Source organism: Brassica napus, chromosome C3, assembly GCF_020379485.1.
Source record: "Brassica napus cultivar Da-Ae chromosome C3, Da-Ae, whole genome shotgun sequence".
In the NCBI taxonomy this organism is placed as follows: domain Eukaryota; kingdom Viridiplantae; phylum Streptophyta; class Magnoliopsida; order Brassicales; family Brassicaceae; genus Brassica; species Brassica napus.
This window is the reverse complement of record NC_063446.1, coordinates 35,665,885-35,688,100: the sequence shown is the minus strand read 5'-3', so window position 1 is coordinate 35,688,100 and position 22,216 is coordinate 35,665,885. Positions and strand designations below refer to the sequence as shown.

The following is a 22,216-nucleotide window of genomic DNA, read 5'->3' as shown; positions in this document are numbered from 1 at the left end:
ATATAAAAGGGACTAAATCTCTCTCTCCTAAACCTTGCCACATAGGCAAAAATATTGAGAACCAATCAATATGCCATGTCATTTTGGACTGGACTTAAAATTTAAAAAAAAAATCAATATGGCATATTGGTCGGAGCCCATTACATATTCTCTTGGTTTTACGTATTGGTCGGAGCCCATTACATATTCTCTCCCTATAAAAGTGTCCACATGGCATATTTTGGGTTCCACAATTTTTTTTAATTTTTTTACAACATAAATTGTTGACAAAAACCTAAATAAGCACGATGATGTCATAGTCATCCCGCCCCTACGTTTACCGTTTCAGTTAGCGAAGATAATCAATCCATATATCAGCCTTTAATTCTAACAACTACAACTAAACTTTCATCGGTACGTTTCAGAAGCTTCTCAGTTGAATCCTATAAATATACGTCCACATATAACACAATCCCCATCTCTTAGAGCTGCCAGAATCAAGAAGTACTCAGCAGCAGAAGAACACGGTAAAGTTTCCGCTTTCGCCTTTGAATTTCAAGTCGTAACTGATTCTGTAGATCGGATTTCGGCCTGAGAATTTTTTTTATAAGGAGATTTGCTCTGAGCAAATAGATTTGCACTTGATCCTCTCGACATCTATGATATCCTTTTAACTTCGGTTAGATTAGTTTTTTTGATATTTTTCTTTTTTTTTGGATTTTTGAGCTATTTAGGATTCTTTGACGAAAATAGACAAAGTATGTAAGAGACATAAGAGATCTGGAACACCCTTACTCCTTGGAGCAACTAAGTGTTCTGTCTGAAGACTCCATCACTCTCGATGACAAGCTTAATCGCGTCCAGTGAGTATTATTAGTCCTCTGTTTAATGATCTCACTGTGTAGTCCCAATGATAGTGAGAAAAAAAAGTTTAATTTTGGATCCAAAAGTGTGAGGCTTTTTTTTTGTGTGTACATGATCTTTAATGATTTGTGAGTTTGTGGGTTTTGGTTATGTGATCAATTCACGATAACGTTTACACCGACCATACGGATTATATGGCAACTATATTTGGTATGCGTTTGAGAACTAAGCTTAAAGAATGCTTGCCTCTCCACTATAAGGTCAACTATCCTTTTAAGTAAAAAGACAAGTTTTTTCAATGGTCATTTGTTATATATGTGTGATTGTTTCTGTTTCCTTTTACTTATGTTCAGGTTGATATCAGACTCATGCCGATGAACATTCAGGTAAGGAAGTTAGGAGATGGCTTAAGTCACTTAATTCATTTGTGGTCTCTTTTAAAACCTTAACAACTGTATAGTTTGCAAGAGTATGGATGATATGTCAAGTGAAAAAAAATTAACGAATGTAACGCTCATGGATTTTGCTATACAAATTCATTTGTGCTTTGTTATTGCAGATGCTTCGTGGATTTTATTTGGTTTGGATAATTGCCCATGTGGCCTGTGAATGCATCCATGCAGATTGGAATGTTTTTATTTTATTTTAAACAGTACAGATCAGAGCAGAGGGTCTAAGGCTGAACAGACGTGTGGGGATCGAATACTTAGCAGTGTGGCTAACACGATCAGGATCTGTCCCACGCTATAACCTGATGGAAGATGCGGCTCCAGCTGAGATAAGTCGTGTCCAGAACTGGCAATGGATTAGGTATGAAGTGGAGTTGGACGGAGATGGGCTTGGAGTCAGGGTGAACAAAGAGTTGTTTGAGAGAGTTGTGGAAGAAGAGATGGAAAGAATCGAGAAAGAAGTTGGTAAAGATAAGTTTAAGAAAGGAATGTATAAGGACAACTGCAAGAAGTTTACAAAGCAATGTACTGCAAGTGAGCTTGATGATTTTCTTACACTTGCTGTTTATGATCATATTGTAGCTCACTACCCAAACAATGTGTCAAGGCCCTGAGAGAAGAAAAGAAGATGTTGGGAGAGAGAGTTTGAGATATGAGTGTTGTACTTTTGTCTTCTATGTTTGTTTCTCATTTGCTTTTTTTCTATATGTCTGTATATTGGATGAACTTGATGTTTTTATCTCCAATATGAAATAAATGTTTCTATAACATCGCTTATAATGTGTAAGGGGCTATATAGCATTGTTTATTTTGATATTAAACAATCTATAGAGTTCAAAATATATAAAATACAATTGGCTGTTTGTTATTTCTTTTTCTATTTTTGATCTTCTGATTCTTTGGAGCTGCTAGGTTTTTATTATAACCGTGAAAAATATATGAATGATAAATGTAAAAACTTTGCAAGTTAATTGCCTGATTATTGAAGTGTTGTCCTGACTCTTGAGAAAGAATATCGTAGAAAGATGACTGTTGATGACATACACAACATAATATTTTGCAGGAGAAGAATAACGGATCTGAATAAGCAACAAAAAAACAATAACACTATATATATATATATATATATATATGAATACATTAATCGTAGCTCAAAATGTACACAAATTAACCAGTAACATACACACGTTATCTTTCAATTGCAAGCATAATGAACTGCTGTAATACACCAAACACAGATCTCCGCGCTTGCGCGGAGTTGACGATTCCTAGTCAATAGATAAAAATAGGACTCTGAATTAATAGAAGAGATGATGCATATATTGAAAGAGAGATTTAAGTCATTTATATTTCATTTATAAGAGAATTAAATCGTGCAAAATAATAAGTTTTTATATTAATAAAGTAGAAGAAAAGAACATCTAATTATTTTTTAATATTTAAAATTTTAATATATTTGATCTTTTTATTATTTGAACCAAATTTATTTAAATAATATTTAATAGTCTATAAACGCAAACAGATTTACTAGACCGATCAAGTTCATGTCTTGACGATAAAGTAATGGATGATTTTTTCGTCGGCATGTAATGGATGCTTTCATTCCTTGATATACATTTTTATGTGTACATCTTTTCGTTAGCATTTTTCCCTTTTTTTTCTTTTTTTTCTAGGTCTTTTCTTTTTGAAGTATTTATTCTTAACATTGATTTTTTTTTGGATAAACTGACATCTTATAACAAAATTCAAAACTGTTCAATCTTAATTTAGAAAAATCTTTGTATCAGGAAACAAACAAAATAAAAGACAAATACGAAACTTAACCAAACCAATATGCGTTTTACACTACTGCTTATAGAATTAGAGATGTGAATAATAGATTTATCAAAGAACCAGATGCAGTAGTGAAATGAATTGAATCTGCAAATCAATTAAAAATGCTTTTAGTAATATAGAAGTTCAAATTAAATACGATATTAAACCTTATTATTTTCAAATTTACATGTAGTGAAGATTATAAAATCCTTATACAACTTCAATTAGGAGTATAATATGTACTATATATAGGTTTAGAAGGAACAAACATATATCTTTTACAAAAAAGAAGAAGAAGCATATTCCTAAGCAGCAAGGGAGAGCAACATAGCCTAGTTGGTTTTTTACCAAAAAAAACATTGCCTAGTTGGCCACCTACTATTATTATTAGCTTTATACGACTTTTTCACTTGTTTTAAACGACTGAGAAAAGATATAATATGAGCACACCGGCTTTCAAATATTTCATGTCGTGATATATCCGCGGCCTGCCCACCTTTAACCGTATTACATGACGTTGCCGTACCTTGTTCTCATCCCACTTGTAAATTTAAATAAACCATTTTTTATTATTTGTTGACAAATGTGAAAAAAAACAATTTAATTAAATTAAAACAAGCACAAACGAAATCTTCCCCTGTTTCTTCTATAAAGCCTCCCTTACTTTTAACCTCCACGACCCACAAATTCATCTTCTTTCAGCAATGGGTTTCCTGAGATCTTCCTCTTCTTACTCTTCTGCACTAAAATGGCTTGGCTTTGTAACGGCGGTTTGGGTTCAATCCATCTCCGGCAACAACTACACCTTCTCCAACTACTCCAGCGCTCTCAAGTCCCTCATGAACCTCAACCAGCTCCAACTCAACAACCTCTCCGTTGCTAAAGACGTCGGAAAAGCCTTTGGAATCCTCGCTGGCCTCGCCTCCGATCGTCTTTCCACACCAGTCATCCTCCTTATCGGCTGTTTCGAAGGTCTTCTTGGCTATGGTGTACAATGGCTCGTGGTTAGCCGTACCATCACCCCGCTCCCTTACTGGCAGGTAAAGATTATCTTTCTTTTTTTTTTTTTGCTAAAAAAGATTATCTTTCTTTTTTTTTTTCTTTTTATAATTAATATATATATTTATAAACCATCAACTTTGGTTCAAAAAATTTTTGATTCGATCAAATGTTTTCCAATCATACTACTCCTAACTAGCTTCGGCTTCGCTTGACCAATATCCCCAGCGTTCCACTAGCTCGGATTATCTTTCTTTATGTCTGTCTGAAACTCATTCGTGCAAGTTATGACAAGATTTTGTGTTTGGATTACAGATGTGTGTGTTCCTCTGTATGGGAGGAAACAGCACGACGTGGATGAACACGGCGGTTCTAGTGACATGCATACGAAACTTCCGGCGAAACCGTGGTCCGGTCTCAGGCATATTGAAAGGATACGTAGGCCTAAGCACTGCTATTTTCACCGATCTCTGCACCGCTCTGTTCTCTAACTATCCGGCGTCGTTTCTTGTTTTACTCGCCGTCGTGCCTTTCGCTGTCTGTCTCACGGCGGTTTTCTTCCTCCGCGAGATCCCTCCAGCTTCTTCCGCCGACGAGGACAGCGAAGAGACTCGCTACTTCGCCGTGTTCAACATCGTAGCGGTTGTAGTCGCTGTCTACCTTCAGTCTTACGACCTCATCGGAATCAAAACCGGAGTGTTCTCAGTCGCTTTCGCCTCTATACTTCTCTTCCTCTTGTTCTCTCCCATCGCTGTACCTTTCCATGCATTCATCAGAAGCTTGAATCGTGGTGAACAAGACGTTGAAGGACAGATTCAAGAACCCTTGCTCAGCTCCGAGATAGCGGAGGAGAAGGAAGTGATCGCTGTAGAGGCTGCGGCCGCGGCGGTGGAAGAGGAGAATCTTGTGGGGGAGAGGAAGAGGCCGGTGTTGGGAGAAGACCATACGATAATGGAAGCGATGTTGACCGTTGACTTTTGGGTGCTATTTGTTTCGTTCTTGTGTGGTGTAGGAACTGGTTTAGCAGTGATGAACAATATGGGCCAGATAGGGCTTGCTCTTGGTTACACTGATGTTTCGATATTCGTCTCCATGACTAGTATTTGGGGATTCTTCGGTCGCATTCTCTCCGGTACTCTCTCCGAACACTTTCTCAAGTAAGTTTCCACCTACTTCAATTTTTTTTTTTTTACAATCAGCAAATTTCATTTTCAGTAGTTTCCTTAAAAAAAAAAAAAAAATCTTTTCGAAAGGTATATGTTTTAAGTTTCAAATTAAAAAATATAATTAGTTGGTTAGGTTCTTCCAATCAGCACCTCCCGACACTTCAGTTTGTGTTCCAAGCAATTGTTTGTATCCGCAAACTTACTATTCAATCTGTTAATTTTTTTTTTTTGACAAAACTATTCAATCGTTTTGATGGTATGTTTGGTTCAAAACTAACTTAAAGGTTTAATTGGTAAATATTGTAGAATTTTTTCACATGCATAATATTTTCATATTTTCTTCTTCTTTTTTATTGTAAAAAAAATAATATTCAGGACGCTACCATTTTGATTTTGGAAGATTTATGAATAATTCAAACTTTAGACTAAAATTCTATAACATTAAAATTTACAGTCACTATAAAAGATTAAGTCTACAGCTCCGGGATCCTATGCTTTACTCTCGTTATAATATGAGAACTCTTATAATATAGATTAAAAACTATTACGTGACGTATATCATTTTACATCCACATCAATGGACACACAAGATTCAATGCGTTTTTGTGTTTGTCTGCATTTTGCTTCCTTTAGTGACTTTTCATATAAAGAAAAGTGATTTTTCAGATAGCTCTGTTTGTTTCATTTTGAATTTTTGTATTCGTGCATAGACATGTCCAAACTAGTTCTTGTTCTTTACCTTTACTTGGACCACACTCTATAATTTCCGTATCACGTGAATATCCCCCTCTAGATTCTTTACAAACTTAAATATTATATTGAATTTAAACCAGACTAGAAGGTTACTGTTGATAGCTGAAGAAAAGATATGTGACATCGAGAACCTGAAGCTTATGAATTCTAAAGTTGAGATGAAGGATTTGGGTGCAGCAATGAAGATTTTAGGGATGGAGATCTTCAGAGATAGGGAGAAGGAGTTGTTCTTGTCACATAAGGCATATATTAATGAGGTGTTGACAAGGTTCGTGATGTCTTCAAATGAACCTATCAGTACTTTGTGCACTGCAAATGTTCATCTCACCATGTATATGGTTTAGCCCAAAGAGGCATCCAGCCCGAAGGGGCATCTGGCCCGTTGGGGCATCTTGTCCGTTGGAACATCTTGTCCGTTGGGACATCTGGCCCGTCGGGGCGTCTGGCCCGTCGGGGCGTCTGGCCCGTCGGGACGTCTGGCCCGTTGGGACGTCTGGTCCGCAAGGATATCTGGTCCGTTGGGACGTCTGGTCCGTTGAGACATCCGGCCCGTAGGGGCATCTAGTCTGTTGGGACGTCTGGTCCATTGGGACATCTGGCCCGTTGGGGCGTCTGGTCCGTTGGACCATCTGGTCTGTTGGGACATCTAGTCCGTTGGGACATCAGGCTGATGACGAACGTCTGGCTCTAGTTGAGCATCTGGCCGTTAAAGGGCGTCTGGTTTGTCATAGCAACATATCTGGTCCGAAGGGATATCTGAGGCAAAGAAAGCGATGGTACATTTGGCGTTGAATAATGCATCTGGTACATTTGGCGTTAATGGCGCATCAAGCACTTGAAAGTGCATCTTGTACATCTGGCGCTGATGGCGCATCTGGTACACCTGGCGCAGAGAAACGCATCTGGTACATCTGGCACTTGAAGGTGCATCTGGTACATCTGTTATTGGGAGGATTCAAGTCAAGATGGAGATTTGTTGATATGCCTTGAATCTGGATGTTACATCTAGGCGATGGATGTTACATCTAGGCGATGGATGTTACATCACGTACATCATACCGACTCGGTTGCATCAAGAGCGTTGCATCAAGTTATTATGGATGTTACATCTGATCATGGGCTTAGGCCCATGAGTTCATAAAGTCTAGGGTTTTAGATACGAGATGCTACTATATATATCTTGTATTCGAAGTAACCCTAAACTTGCACTCTGTAAACTAAATATCGCCTCCAATAATAAGATCTCTCTTTGCCAGTGGACGTAGCCTTAGGGGTGAACCACGTTAAATATCCGTGTCGTAGTTACATCGCTTTTATTCATCTGTTTCCGCATATGTTTCTTCTCACAATTGTTACAACAGTTACCTTACTGTAAAGTGTAAACGTAGTACATCATTATCAATCAGCATGTTGTTTTGTTGTTCAAAAAGGAATGAAAAAAGCATGTTGATTTAATTACTTTACTAATAAAAAATGTAAATTTTCTTATAATTTCTACAGGAAAGCTGGAACACCAAGACCACTATGGAACGCAGCATCTCAAATCCTCATGGCCGTAGGATATCTACTAATGGCTTTAGCAGTGCCTAATTCACTCTACATCGGTTCAATGGTGGTCGGAGTTTGTTATGGTGTCCGTCTAGCCATTACTGTACCCACAGCATCAGAACTCTTTGGTCTCAAATACTATGGTCTCATCTACAACATCTTAGTACTTAACTTGCCCCTCGGCTCGTTCCTCTTCTCTGGTCTCCTCGCCGGATTTCTCTACGATGCAGAGGCTACACCAACTCCTGGTGGAGGCAACACTTGCGTAGGAGCTCACTGTTACCGTCTCATTTTCTTGGTCATGGCTTTAGCTTCTGTTATTGGAGTTGGTTTAGACATTTTGTTGGCTTATAGAACGAAGGAGATTTATGCTAAGATTCATGCTAGCAAACAGGTCAAGAAAGCTTCTAGTAACCTTAGTTAAAAATTGTTAGATCCAGTTCTTTATTGAATGAGATTTTGAATTTTTTTGTTGATGAAATGTGAAATTTATTGATCAATGTATAAATAATAGGAATTTACAAGAGTCTAGAAAGCCTAAAATTTTTTTTACAAGGTTATAAGAAATATTTCTTATTTTCTTATGTATTAAGCTGAGACTGCAAACCATCGTTGCATCAATCCTGCATACTTATGATCAGCCTTGAATCGAAGTGCAGTAATTATGTTGCGCACTGCATTATCAATGATTCGAACTACTTGATCCACCGTGCGGAAACCTGCCTGATGTCTCCTCCCATTTCTTTCCTTCCATATGTGATAGAATTTTGATATCACCAATTCTAAATCTTTTCTATTCTTGACAACAACAAAGACTTAGCGGTTTATATAGTCTCGTTTTTTTTTTTAGAAAGGGCTTCTTGCTTTATTTACTCTTTAAGACTTAGAAATTAAATAACAAGATCTGAAAACCGATAATATGGGCTTAAACTGATAGAGTAACAAGATTAGTTGTAGAATTTATAAACCATGACAGATACATATATTGACGTGAAAGACTTAAATGAAGACTTGCTGGTACAAATATTAATAAAAGACTTATATAAGAAATGATTTAATGAATAAAACATGCATACAACTATTGTAAGGATAGTGTTTTATATTATAGTGATAACATATACATTATAAGGGAAATGCTTATATTTTGAAATATGAATCCAAGAATTTGTTAAGACCATCATGAATAGCTTTTCATCATTTCAGAATTCAAGTTCCTTTATCTCATCATTTCGCCACTGCTTTTCAAAAAAAAAAAAAACGAGAATGTGACACGGATCTTCACATATGCAGCAACCGACTTTCGGACACATGATAAACGTATCTATCTTCTGAGTGAATCTTTTTATAAGAGTGTCCTAAAGTACGAAGACCCGAAAATTGGATCGGTAATGCTGTCGCTGAAAATACAATGTGAGAGATTAAGGGTTGCTAGGTTTTGGAGGCATGGTTTCCCATCTTGGAACTTTTCTTGATCTAACAGCCATCACATTGCAACTACAAAATTAAAGAAGATAAAACTCATTTAGATAGAATGTGGGACTTACAGAATTTTGAATTTATAGAACAAACATAAATGGAAGAAGAAACATTGAACAAAGGAGAGATTTCATCCAGTGTCTCCGTCTTTGGACTGTTCTTGCACCATCTTTTCTCTCCATCTCAATGTACCTTCAAAAATAAAAAATGGAATTAGAAATTTCTGAGGACTAAAGAAAAAGAGGAAGAAAACAATGCTTTTATATAAGAACCTGCAAGGACAAAACTTCTACACATAAGTAGTAGCTTGAATATGTGTACCTGAGGTTCCACAATAACTCGCCAAATATATCTTGTGCATGCACATCAATCTATAATTACACAAGCCTATCCTTTGACAAAGCCGAACTGAGGTAAACAGAGTCTGGCTAAAAGAGAAACACAGTTTGTTCATAAGGCAGTCGACAATGAATACCAACTTGGTAAACAATATTGGTCCCTCTGTGTCTCTCGTATAGATAAAACTATGGATAAAAACTATGGAGTCACACTTTTAATTTTTGTTTGTCCATTTAAGACTTTTGATATTTTTGGTCATTTTGGATTATAATGAAAAAAATAGTAAACTAAATTTTAAAAATATAAAAAATATGAAAACTATTAGAAACATAAGTATGACTATTTATATGTTTAATATTTTTTTAAAAAGTAGTGGAGTCATATTTTATTTTATGTTATAGTTGATGATAGAATACTCATTCTTGCAATCTACTTAATCTATAAATCGGATACTAAGTATTATGCACAGATCTATCATTGGTATATAATTGCAAACAAAACTTTTTTATATATTTGTCTTAGCTATAATTCGTTCGGTTATATTCTGCCAAGATGTTGCTAGTCTACCTGAAGCTTGATTACAACTTATAGAAACAATTCTACGATTTACCTTACATAGTTTATGTGTCATAAGCTGTTCTGCCTTTTGCCTAATGCTACGCCTAAGAAAGAATAGATTTTTCACCCACTATGCAGTGTTCTACATAACATATGATACATATTATACCTAAATCACGAAAATATGAAAACTGTCATATTTTATCTTTCCTAAATCTACACGAAATCTACCATGAATACGATATTTGAATTAATTAAAATTCGAACAAAGGTTAAAAAGTGCAGAACTATGGTTCTAATCCACCACCATCAATAACTTCCCAAGGCATTAAACCACTAGGACAAAGAATTTTGGTATCTTTGGCCCAGATTTTAAGTGTTACCTTTTCAGAAAAACAAAAGTTCAGTTACAAAATTGAATATTTGTTGTGGTTAATATGATCTCGAGGGTTTTGATTCTGAGTTAATAAACTTTACCTTTCGGTAATGGGAGATTAGTTTATTACTTAGCATATTTTGTCTGTTTTCATATGAGTCTGCATTTGCACGATATAATACTGTATGTTTATTTTGTCGTCGAGAGATTTCCCACTTGTTAACTAAAGATTAGGTCAATGTGTTCCTTCTGATTGATTAGTTCTTGGAACATCAGAAAAAACTTAGGTCCATGTTGTTCAGCCAGTCTCAGAATGGTTCATAACTCATGAACTTGCAGCAACACAAGATACCTTTTAATAATCTAAAAATAAAACGTGAAACAAGGGTTGGATCATAAATAATCTCAAATACTGATCACATTCTGCTCCAGTATCAACCCATAGAACTAATTTTAGTTGAAAAAGATAACAATTTGTTTCTTAAGAAAAATCTAAGGCTCTAAGAATCTACAGAATTAATTGCGTACTGAGTGTAAAGGAGCGTTGGTTTTTGATGAAATTAATGATAGCGAATGTGAAAGAATCGTCTGACGAAACCCCCGTAGAGGAAGAGCAAATAGATTTCATTGATTTGTGTCTGAAAACAAAGAGGTGGAAAAAAAAAAAAGATTAGAGACAAGATAAAGTGGAAAAACACCAATGAAAAAGCAAAGATTCTCCAAAACTCTAAAACTCCATTGATGGGTTGAGAAGCTTTAGGCGGAGAAGAAGATAGAAAAAATTAGGGTAAAGTCTTTCGTTATTTTTTTTCTTTCTGTTTTTACTTTTTTCCATTTTTTCTTTTCAAATATAAAATAAAATAAACAAATTATTATTTATATTTCAGATTAATTGGCTAATTAAAGGGTATTATGGTATTAAGAAGAATTTAAATTCTATTTCCCTAGATGTAACAATACTAAAAGTTCTTATTTCTCAATCCTAAAGCTATCCACTTAGGATTAAAAATCAGCCGATCAGAAATTTCTTTTTTCTAAAAGTCCTTTTCGGATAAACTTAAGTTCTAAGTGTCCCTTATTTCTAATTTTCTCTAAAAACTACTTGATGATGCCTCAATGAATGCTAATTTTAAAGTTATAAAAAATTGAATGCTAATTTATATGTAGAAAAATATTTACACGAGTTTAATTTGGGCTTTCACTGCTTATTGATAGACAATGGATTTGACCCCTTTTTATCAATAGTTTATAAGTGTTTTAGAGTCTATTTATTATATTTATAAGATCAGGAAGGTTTTGGAGATAAGTGAATATATTAAAGCATTTTGGAGATATTTGGAGCAAGCACCCGAGATGACCATCGAGATCGACAATTGGTTGATATTAGAGAGCTAGAATCGATCGATACACAAGTTATGGTGTCGATCGATAGTGAAGCGCGCAGAAGCCCATTTGGTCACAGCCGACTTGAAGCCCAAGATTTTACTAATTTACAAGATTGCCCCTGACGAATTTTACCCTAATTATATAAACTATGCTGCCATGTTAGAGGCAAAGTGTGCTTTTGTTTTGTGTTCTTCTTTGTGTTTTATTGTTTACTGATAGATAGGAGAGAAGATCCAAAGTTATAATTTGTGATTGGAACTCCATTGATATTTATCTTATTTATTCTATGCAGTTTTTATATCTAACCATTGTTATGAATTACTTAGTCATATCTGAGTAGTTCTCCTGTTAGATTTTAGGGTTTAAATAGGTTAGGAGGGATTAGCCCCAACTATGGATTGCTGAGTTGTGATAATCATCATTAGAATTGTTCATTAATGCATGTCTCTAGATTAGCTACCTAGAACTTGTCCTAGGATTGATTGATAAAAGCCATGGCTAATTCTCATTCTGAAATCATTCTAATCGAACTTCGTTTCTTACTATGAGCAAGGCGAGAACTGATCTAGTAAGCTTAGTAAAGATTTAATCAACCTGCGCATAAAGCTTGACTAGAGCGCGTCGATCGATATCATACTTGAATAATCGATCGACAGTACAAAAGGTGTATCGATCGATACACCCATTGGAATATCGATCGACATTTCTATAGATCAATATAACGAGAGTTGAGAGCATAGATCTAGTTAATAGTCAATGCTCGCAAAGGCCGAAAGACTTATTGATCGAATAGTTGAGCTTCACATTATCATGCATGCAACTCATTAGGCATCTATAGGATTATAATTCCAACTTTCCTGAATAAAAACCCCAAGTCTAGCTATTTACTTTTTAAAGCACCAAAACCCCAAACTTGCTATTGAACAATTATTTGTTCAATATATAATCTGCAATTTATTTTTAAAAATTCTTAAAACATCCTGCTTAACAAAACATATTAGAAACTCTATGTTCCCTAGCTCCCTGTGAATTCGATCCCTAAGTACTACAACTAGACCTCTTATTTGAGAGAGTATAAATCACTCCTTAGGGTAATTTGAGTGGTATCAAATTTGGCGCCGTTGCCGGGGAGCTTTGATCGCCTACTTTCTAATTTTTGTTGAGTATTCTGACAGAAAATTTTTTCTTAGATTTTCAGATACATGCCCAGCAGTACCAGAAGCAACAAGGAATCCCAACTGATATTCTCACCAGATCCTGCAAGTCTGGAACGCACGATCCGTAAGGAAGCGCGCTCCCTATCGACCGACAACAACAACTCCGTGTCGCTCGATCCTGCTCAACCACCGTCGACCCAGACACCAGTTCCGTCGACCTATTCTCACTCACCTCTGTCAACCGACGACAAAGACCTTCCGTCGACCGATACACTTCACCCGACGTCGATCGACATTCCATCACGGACATCGATCGATACTGAACCGCGAGCAATGGTTGCGCCTTTGATACTTGTTCGGGACAACAATGGTGACCTGCATGACCAGAAGGGTCATCTGCGTAATGCAGCAGATCAGAGAATAGATGCTCAGGGGGCTGCAATCCTTGAGACTGATGCTACTACAGGTACTCCCTTACCTGTAGATGATGTTGCGCAACCCAGGACGTTGGCTGACTACAACCGTCCAGATCGCTACTACACCAACAGATCAGCCATCTTTCCTTCTACCATTGAGAGGGATTTCGAGCTGAAAGTGCAGTACTACACACTTGTGGGACAGTTGCCCTACCATGGACTATCCCACGAGCATCCTATGGACCATCTGCAGAGGTTCGAAGATCTGATTTCTGCTATTAGAGTCAAAGGAGTCTCTGAAGACTACCTATTATGCAAGCTTTTCAGATATTCGCTTGCTTGAGAAGCTCTGCATTGGCTCAAGCAGTTGCAACCAGGATCTCTTAAATCCTGGAGCGAAATCAAGAATGCATTCTTATGGAATTTCTTTGATGAGGCACGTGCTGAAGACTTGAGGAGCAAGATTGCTACATTCACTCAGGAGCCTGCGGAATCATTCAGAGGCTCTTGGATCAGATTCATGTCCTACCAGAGAGATTGTCCACACCACGGATTCAATGAAGTACAGCTGCTCAGTACTTTCTACAGGGGCATCGCGGTGCACTACCAGATGGCTGTTGATGATTCCAGCAATGGAAACTTATACACCAAGAATCCAGAGGAGGCAGTCAAGGTGATTGAAAACCTAGCATCCATCAACAGCACCAAGAACACCGATTTTGAGAGGAAAAGATCTGCTACCATCCTTGGGAATGATCAGATGGATGAGGTGAAGGCAAAACTGGACAGTGTTCACAAGCTTCTCAAGAAGCAGGTCAGCTTCGTTAAAGATGCAGAAGCTGTAGAGGGTAGAACAGAGGAAGAAGAAGTAAACTACATTGGTGGAGCTGGATTCCAAGGAAACCAGTGTGGAAACATAAACTCCTATGTAAATAGGAGTAACTTCAACCAAACCTCGCAGTACCAGAAACCCTACAACAACAGCTACAGCAACAACATGAACTTTGGAAGTTCCTACTACCAGAAGCCACCACCGCCTACTCAGGAGAGCAAGATTGAAGAGATGCTTGATAGAGTTCTTGAGGCATAACAGCGAATGACAGTGGATTTCAATGGGAAGATAGATTCTGTCTACAACAACCTGAACACAAAGTTTGAAACTTTGAGTTCTCATGTGAAGAAGATGGAGATACAAGTTGTGCAGACAAGAGATGCTATTAGGAGGCAAGAAGCTTCAACAAGAGGAGTAGGGGATGATGTGATGAAGCACCACGTTTTTGGCAAGTGGTGAAGGAAGAGGAGCTGCAAGAAGGCAATTTCGAGGTAGAAAGTCTAATGAGTTTCGGCGGATCACATTGGTGTCGATCGACACCAACCACCGAGCATCGATCGACATACACCCACCAAGATCGATCAACAGGAGTACCAGAGCATCGATCGACAACGCCTATGGAGTCAACTGCGTCCTACAATGTCGTGAAGATTATATCTCAGGAGTTCGCAGCAAAACACCCACATCCGCCCAGCCCTGATAATGTTCGAATCGATCGACATGCCAATAGCAACGTCGATTGACACACAGAAGCTAATATCAATCAACAACCTTCACCGCCTATCGATCAATGTGCCCCTATCACGTACCGAATGCAGATGCCGAAGATAGATGTGGCACGACTTAACGCACTCAGGCCCAAACCTAAACCTTCAGAACAGCCACTGGAGCCTGTCAAGACGCCTTCAGTTGATGGAGATGATCCTATGGAAGAAGATAGGGTTTTTACTGGAAGAACCCTAAGGAGAAGAAAGGAAAAAGTGGCGAGACATCTGAAGAGAGGGGCTAATGAAAAGAAAAAGAAATATTTCCAAAAGCGAGTCTTCAGAATTCCTCTACATAAGCCATTCGAAGAAGCTTATTACAGCCACATATTGTGGATGTTATTCATAGAAACTAGAGAGAAAGAAGAAGACATTAAGAGAATGTTCTGTGAAGCAAGAGAAAAATGAGGAGAAGGATTACATTGAACAAGAAGAGTGATCCTGGGCAATTTGTAATACCATGCACAGTGCAAGGTATTGAATTCCCACATGCCTTGTGCGACACATGAGCATCAGTCAGCATTCTACCTAGGGTTATGGCAGACCATCTGGGTCTGAAAGTGGAGCCTTCACAGGAATTGTTCACTTATGTGGACTGTTCCCAGAAGAGTTAAGGAGGAATTGTGAGAGACCTAGAGGTGCAGATTGGTAATGCCCTAGTTCCAGTAGATTTCCATGTCTTGGACATCAAGCTAAACTGGAACTCTTCTCTACTACTTGGGAGAGCTTTCTTATCAACCGTGGGAGCAGTGTGCAACTTGCAAACCAACCAATTGTGTCTAACACTCATCGATCCTAATGCCCACTACGACCCTATCCCAGTCAAGAAGCCACATACGATCCCCAGAAGAATCAATGATCCAGGAATCATTGCAGCCTGCCACTGTGGAGATGAGTACGAAACTGAATATTCAGAATCAATCGGGACTCACACCGCAACATCGATCGACAGTGGTAACCATAAATCGAGAAGAATCGGTCGATGCATATCCAGACGAGTGGGAGAACGACTACTACAACCCCATTATTGCCGCTTACACCAGACAAAAGATGCATACAGACGAGTATGATGAAGACTATGAGGAGGAACAAGCCATTGAGTACAGAGCCATCATTAAGGAGGAAGATAAACTCTTACACCATTCCTCTTGGAAAAGGACTGCACCATCGATTGATAGGACGAGCTGGCCATCGATCGACACTCAACCTCAACAACGATGCCGAAAGCGAGCATCGACCGACACTGCCTACTGCAAACCGATCGACACTGATTTCAACCGTGTGCGAGATGGAGACTACTCGATTGGTAGTTGGGCAGATGAACACCACCACAAGAGCTTTGTAGTAGAAATAGCAACCCATACACCGGGAGCTGACGAAGTCTTCACAGACGAGGAGCTGCTCAACATGCAAAAGCGTGATCATACTGATTAGATTCCAGCTGAAGCCGTTTGGGAAAGAACCAGATCGATCGACACTCATCATCAGATATCGATCGACAACCGTCCTCAACAATCGATCGACTTCAACAATACCACATCAATCGACAACCACCTAATACCGAAAACCACTGTAAGCGAAAAAGTTAAATTAGATAACCAATATCTAACTCTAAACGAATTTGGTATTTTCAGGGACCCCAATGGCTTCGCAAAAGCCATAGATGGTCGCACACTACACGTTTCTCAAGAAGATGTCGCAGATATCCTTCAGACAGCTAATGGAGCAGACAATATGTTCATGCATCAACGCACCAAATAGATGACTACAAAGGAGTTCTATGACACAGCTGGTGGCATAGAAAACAGCTTCAATCAACAATCTCGCCATACAACGCATCCATCAATCAATAATGACGTCCCAACGATAGCCAGACAGCCAGAATTCAGCAGAAGAGCCTATGACCTTTATGGTAACAGGAAATTCTACTGGGAAGAGAAAGATTAGCATGGAGTCTACATAGATGATCGGGAATTTGCCAGAGATCTAGATGGACGCACCATCCCTGTTCACACCAAAGATATCAAAAGACTTCTGGAAAGAACTTCAAGAGATGAGCCAGCCTACATATGTCTTCCTGAACATGCTAGCTCATTCACACAGACAAAGTTGGTACCAGAGATCTACACCTAGGACGAGATCAACGAGATGTTCTATGGAGTATGTGGTGAACATGATAGGAACAAAGAAGCTTTCCAGATGAAGCTTGATGGTGTCTACTATCCACTGAATGATAGTATAAGCTGGCTAACCACTTGCATAGAGGAGATGAAGCAAGACATAGCCAGAATTCAGAACTCGACTGACGCTGCTCGACCCGCATCAATGACAGAAGACAACAGCAATCGATCGGCAGTCGTCATTCACCATCGATCGACAGACACCACCACACATCGATCGACAACCGCTTCGCCGCACCGATCGACAACAACCCGCCATGCCCCCACACGATGAAGTCTCAACCGGATTTACACACCAGAGAAGAGATATACCAGTTGGTAGAAGAGATCTATAGAGCACTGAAAACTACAGAGGAGAGGCTTGATGGGAGATGTGATGACATCTATTTTTCCAATGGAACTTTTCATCATTGCATTGAACTCCAAAGTTGAAGCTATACAAGTGGAGTTGGTGGAAATTCAGAGCTACATTGAGCGTCGACCAGAAGCATCGATCTCGATCGACAGACGCAACAACAAATCGATTGACACCAACAATCCAACATCGATCAATAGTGATACAAACCGAGGCCGGCTAGTACCAAAGACGACATCAGACACTTACGCCACACTTACCAGACATCAATTCAATCTTTAGAGTCTTGGTCAAAGATTGCAGAGGATTGAAAACAAAACTGTAGCAATGAAGGATAAATGGCGCAGAGGGGATGAAGCGATAAGAGACTTCACTGGTGGTACATGGTTCAACAAGCGCAAAGAGGAGTTGGATACTTGCATTCCAACAAGTCCCAATTCTCCACATTACTAGCCAAAACACCTCCAAAGTCAAGCTAAATAACTATAACAAAGCGATGAGTGGGAGGCAACCCACTATTAAGTAATATTTTATTAATTTTTTATTGATTTACTATTTATGTTGGTTTTTAATTAGTGTAGGTCATATAAAAAAATAATAAGAAGATCTGAGTAGACGACTGCCATCTGTATCGACCGACGCGAACAAGTCGACATCGATCGACACTAACTCACTTGCGTCGACCGACAACAACATCCTTGAATCGGTCGACATCTATTCCGGTCTGGTATATCGTTCATACTTGTTACTTTTTAGTCCTTATGATTTATTTCTCACCATAACTCCGACTAAATTCACACTGAGGACAGTGTAGTTTAAGTCTGGGGGGAGGTTTACTGATATTTATTTACTTATTAGTTTTATTAAAATTGTTTTCAAAATTAAGTTATTATTGGGTGAAGAAAGGTATTATGAACTTATAGATTTTGCTAAGACATCTAACAACTCTTTAGCACCATTCTAGACTTACTGATTGCAGATAGTACAATAGATACTAAAGTGGATCAACATGTCAACTAACCACTCTTGCTAAGATTGTTTTGAAGGAACCAAAGCTGACCTCCAACACTAAACATGACACAACTGCTTGTCTTGGGGCTTGGTATACATGGGATCGGATTCTTCAAACAAGTCTGGAAGGTAAAGCCTTGGGTATATAGATTTATCACTCTTTCTATCTCTATTTTCGAAATTTAGATTTAAAAAAAAAATTGTATTATATTAGAAAGTTATTAGGAAGGAATTCGAACAACACTTGGTGGCTATAACCATCAAGGCCTGCTTCATAAGAATTTCATAGGTAAAGGATTAGAACATGACTTGGTGGCTACAACCATTAAGGCTTGCTTCACAAATAATCCTAGGATATAGGTCAAAAAGAAGTGAACAGGACTTGGTAACAACCACCATTAAGCCTTGATTCATGGAAGCTTGTCCAATCTTGGTTAATAATCTTTCATATAAGCAGATTTTTTACCAAGAGAGAAAATTAGTAGAGAGAAAAGATAGGAACTAATTTTTACCTGCAGGTCGAGTTACTTGTTTGAGAAATCCTTGAATCATGTGATCGATACTCCCAAGGTAAAGCCTTCACTTTTATTTTATGCTAAGAATTGAGGTTGGTAGAGGGGAATGAAAGACAAGATTATGCTAAGTTGCTGGCTAGATGAATTTGGTTGCTAAGCTAGAATATGGTATGATGTACTTTTGTGATTAGGATTTTTCTATGGTATGATGTACTTTTGTGATTAGGATTTTTTAGATGTGGATTGCAATATTGTAGAGGTGATGATTCTAAGTTTCAAATCTTGTGAGTCCCTGTTGTTTTTAAAACCTCTTTCAAAGAGACTGCCTGTTTGTTTTGCTTGAGGACAAGCAAAAGGGTAAGTCTGAGGGAGTTGATAGACTATGTATTTGACCCATTTTTATCCATAGTTTATAAGTGATATAGAGTCTATTTATTATATTTATAAGATCAGGAAGGTTTTGGAGATAAGTGATGATTTTGGAGCATTTTGGAGATATTTGGAGCAAGCACCCGAGATGACCATCGAAATCGATAATCGATCGATATTGGAGAGCAAGAATCGATCGATACACAAGTTATGGTGTCGATCGATAGTGAAGCGCGCAGAAGCCCGTTTGGTCACAGCCGACTTGAAGCCCAAGATTTCACTATTTTACAAGATTGCCCCTGACGAATTTTACCCTAATTATATAAGCTTTGCTGCCATGTTAGAGGCAAAATGTGCTTTTGTTTTGTGCTCTTCTTTGTGTTTTATTGTTTACTGATAGATTGGAGAGAAGATCCAAAGTTATAATTTGTGATTGGAACTCTATTGATATTTATCTTATCTATTCTATGCAGTTTTTATATCTAACCATTGTTATGAATTACTTAGCCATGTCTGAGTAGTTCTCTTGTTAGATTTTAAGGTTTAAATAGGTTAGGAGGGATTAGCCCCAACTATGGATTGCTGAGTTGTGATAATCATCATTAAAATTGTTCATTAATGCATGTCTCTAGATTAGCTACCTAGAACTTGTCTTAGGGTTGATTGATAAAAGCCATAGCTAATTCTCATCCTGAAAACATTCTAATTGAACTTCGTTTCTTACTATGAGCAAGGCGAGAGCTGATCTAGTAAGCTTAGTAAGCATTTATTCAACCTGCGGATAAAGCTTGACTAGAGCGCGTCGATCGATATCATACTTGAATAATCGATCGACGGTGCAAAAGGTGTATCGATCGATACACCCATTGGAATATCGATCGACACTTTCTATAGATCAATATAACGAGAGTTGAGATCATAGATCTAGTTAATAGTCAATAAGTCAATGCTCGCAAAGGCCGAAAGACTTATTGATCGAATAGTTGAGATTTACATTATCATGCATGCAACTCATTAGGCATCTATAGGATTATAATTCCAACTTTTCTGAATAAAAACCCTAAGTCTAGCTATTGAACCCCAAACTTGCTATTGAACAATTATTTGTTCAATATATAATCTGCAATTTACTTTTAAAAACTCTTAAAACATCCCGCTTAACAAATCATATTAGAAACTCTAGGTTCCCTAACTCCCTGTGAATTTGATCCATAAGTAGTACAACTCGACCTCTTATTTGAGAGAATATAAATCACTTCTTAGGGTAATTTGAGTGGTATCACTTATGTATATTTTGATATTAATGTAAAAATATGTATGGCCTTTTTGGTCCAAATATATTATGCATGACATGTTTTTATATACATATATGAAAGAGAACTAGGTAAAAAAAAAAATGAAAGGAAGCTCATAATTAGGTATAAGTACCAATTTTCTTTTCTGAAAATATGTCTATGCACTACAAGAAAACACGCCGATTGCAAGGAAAATTTGCGAGCAAAAATTTTTCTTGCAAATTTGCGACAGATTTGCAATGGAATTGCAAGAAAAAATATTATCCTCGCAAATCTCTCGCAAATTTGCGAGGAAAATTTTTCCTCGCAAATTTGCGAGTGATTTGCGATGGAAGTTACAACGTCCTCGCAAATCCCTCGCAAATTTGCAATGAAACATTTCTCTAGCAAATTTGCAATGGATTTGTAAGAATTTTGTATGTCTATCTTGTTTCCTCACAGCTCCCTTGCAAATTTGCAATAGATTTGCAAAGAACTTGCATGGTATGTACATTTTATCATTTTTCTCCCAAAATCAAATAAAGTTAATAAAAATTATTAATTAAAATATTTAGTGTTTAACAAGTACATCGATGAATATTTTTGGAAATTTAATCAATATCAGTCAACTAAATATTTACGGGATAAATATTTTCTGACACTTAAAACTAATATTACAAAGTACTAAACATCAAAACTCTATAATTTATACAATAAATACACGTCAAATATGTTTCCAAAAAAAATTTGAAAAAAAATTTCATGTCAATTATTTTTTCAAACAACAAATACAAAATACATATTAGTCCACCAAAAATATACCAATACCCCAAACGAAACGCTAAAATCATTGACTTATGAATTTGCAAGGAATTTGCGAGGGATCCCTAGCAATTCCATTGCAAATCTCAAATTTGCGATGAATTTGCAAGGGAATCCTCGCAATTCCCTTGCAAATTCATTTTTTCCCCAATTACTCAAAAAATCTAATTTTTATAATATATATATATATATATAATATCTCAAACTATATACCAAATTTAAAATTTTACATTATACATTTCAAAAATAAATAAAAAACACTAAACAACACAAAAACAAAATCACTAATCTTAACTCAAACACTATATCTCAAACCCTAAAATCTATGTATAAACTCTACACCCCAAATCACTAATCTAGACACTAAATCTAATATTTTCAAAGTTAAAGAACGAATCTTAAATTTAACTTTAAAATTAAATATTTCTTTTAATTTAGTTCTAAAACCTAAATTTATACTTCACACACTATATTCCAAACCATACACTTATAACCGTAAACCTTATACTCCCAATCATAAAATCCAAAAAACCAAATTAAACATTTTCAAATTTAATCAACAAAACTTAAACATAAACTACTAATTTAAATTTAGAACTTTTCAAGTTTATATTTTCAAATTAGTTTAAAAAAAATTAAACTCATACTTTAAATATATACCTCATTTCGTATTTTCTTAACTCCAAACCTTTAATCATAAATATAATCTTTCAACTTTAAACTTTTAATTATCAAACCCAAATTCTAATATATTTAAGTTGCAATTATATTGAAAGCAAATCATAAACAACAAAACCATTTATATAATCCTAA

The 22,216-nt window shown here is 37.0% G+C and overlaps 1 protein-coding gene and 1 long non-coding RNA gene across 2 annotated transcripts; both read left to right on the top strand.

Annotated features, from left to right (window-relative positions):
* The first annotated feature begins 234 nt into the window (after window positions 1–234).
* LOC125583718 lies at window positions 235–2,062 on the top strand. The gene is made up of 4 exons (XR_007320781.1): window positions 235–506; window positions 714–1,103; window positions 1,197–1,229; window positions 1,403–2,062. It is a non-coding gene; the product is annotated as an uncharacterized LOC125583718 (long non-coding RNA).
* A 1,624-nt stretch (window positions 2,063–3,686) lies between these two features.
* Window positions 3,687–8,149, top strand: LOC106386669 (protein NUCLEAR FUSION DEFECTIVE 4). Its single transcript, XM_048751167.1, has 3 exons — window positions 3,687–4,147; window positions 4,422–5,263; window positions 7,526–8,149. The coding sequence occupies exons 1-3, from the start codon at window positions 3,812–3,814 to the stop codon at window positions 7,995–7,997; spliced, it is 1,650 nt and encodes a 549-aa protein (XP_048607124.1). The 5' UTR covers window positions 3,687–3,811; the 3' UTR covers window positions 7,998–8,149.
* Window positions 8,150–22,216: the final 14,067 nt, after the last annotated feature.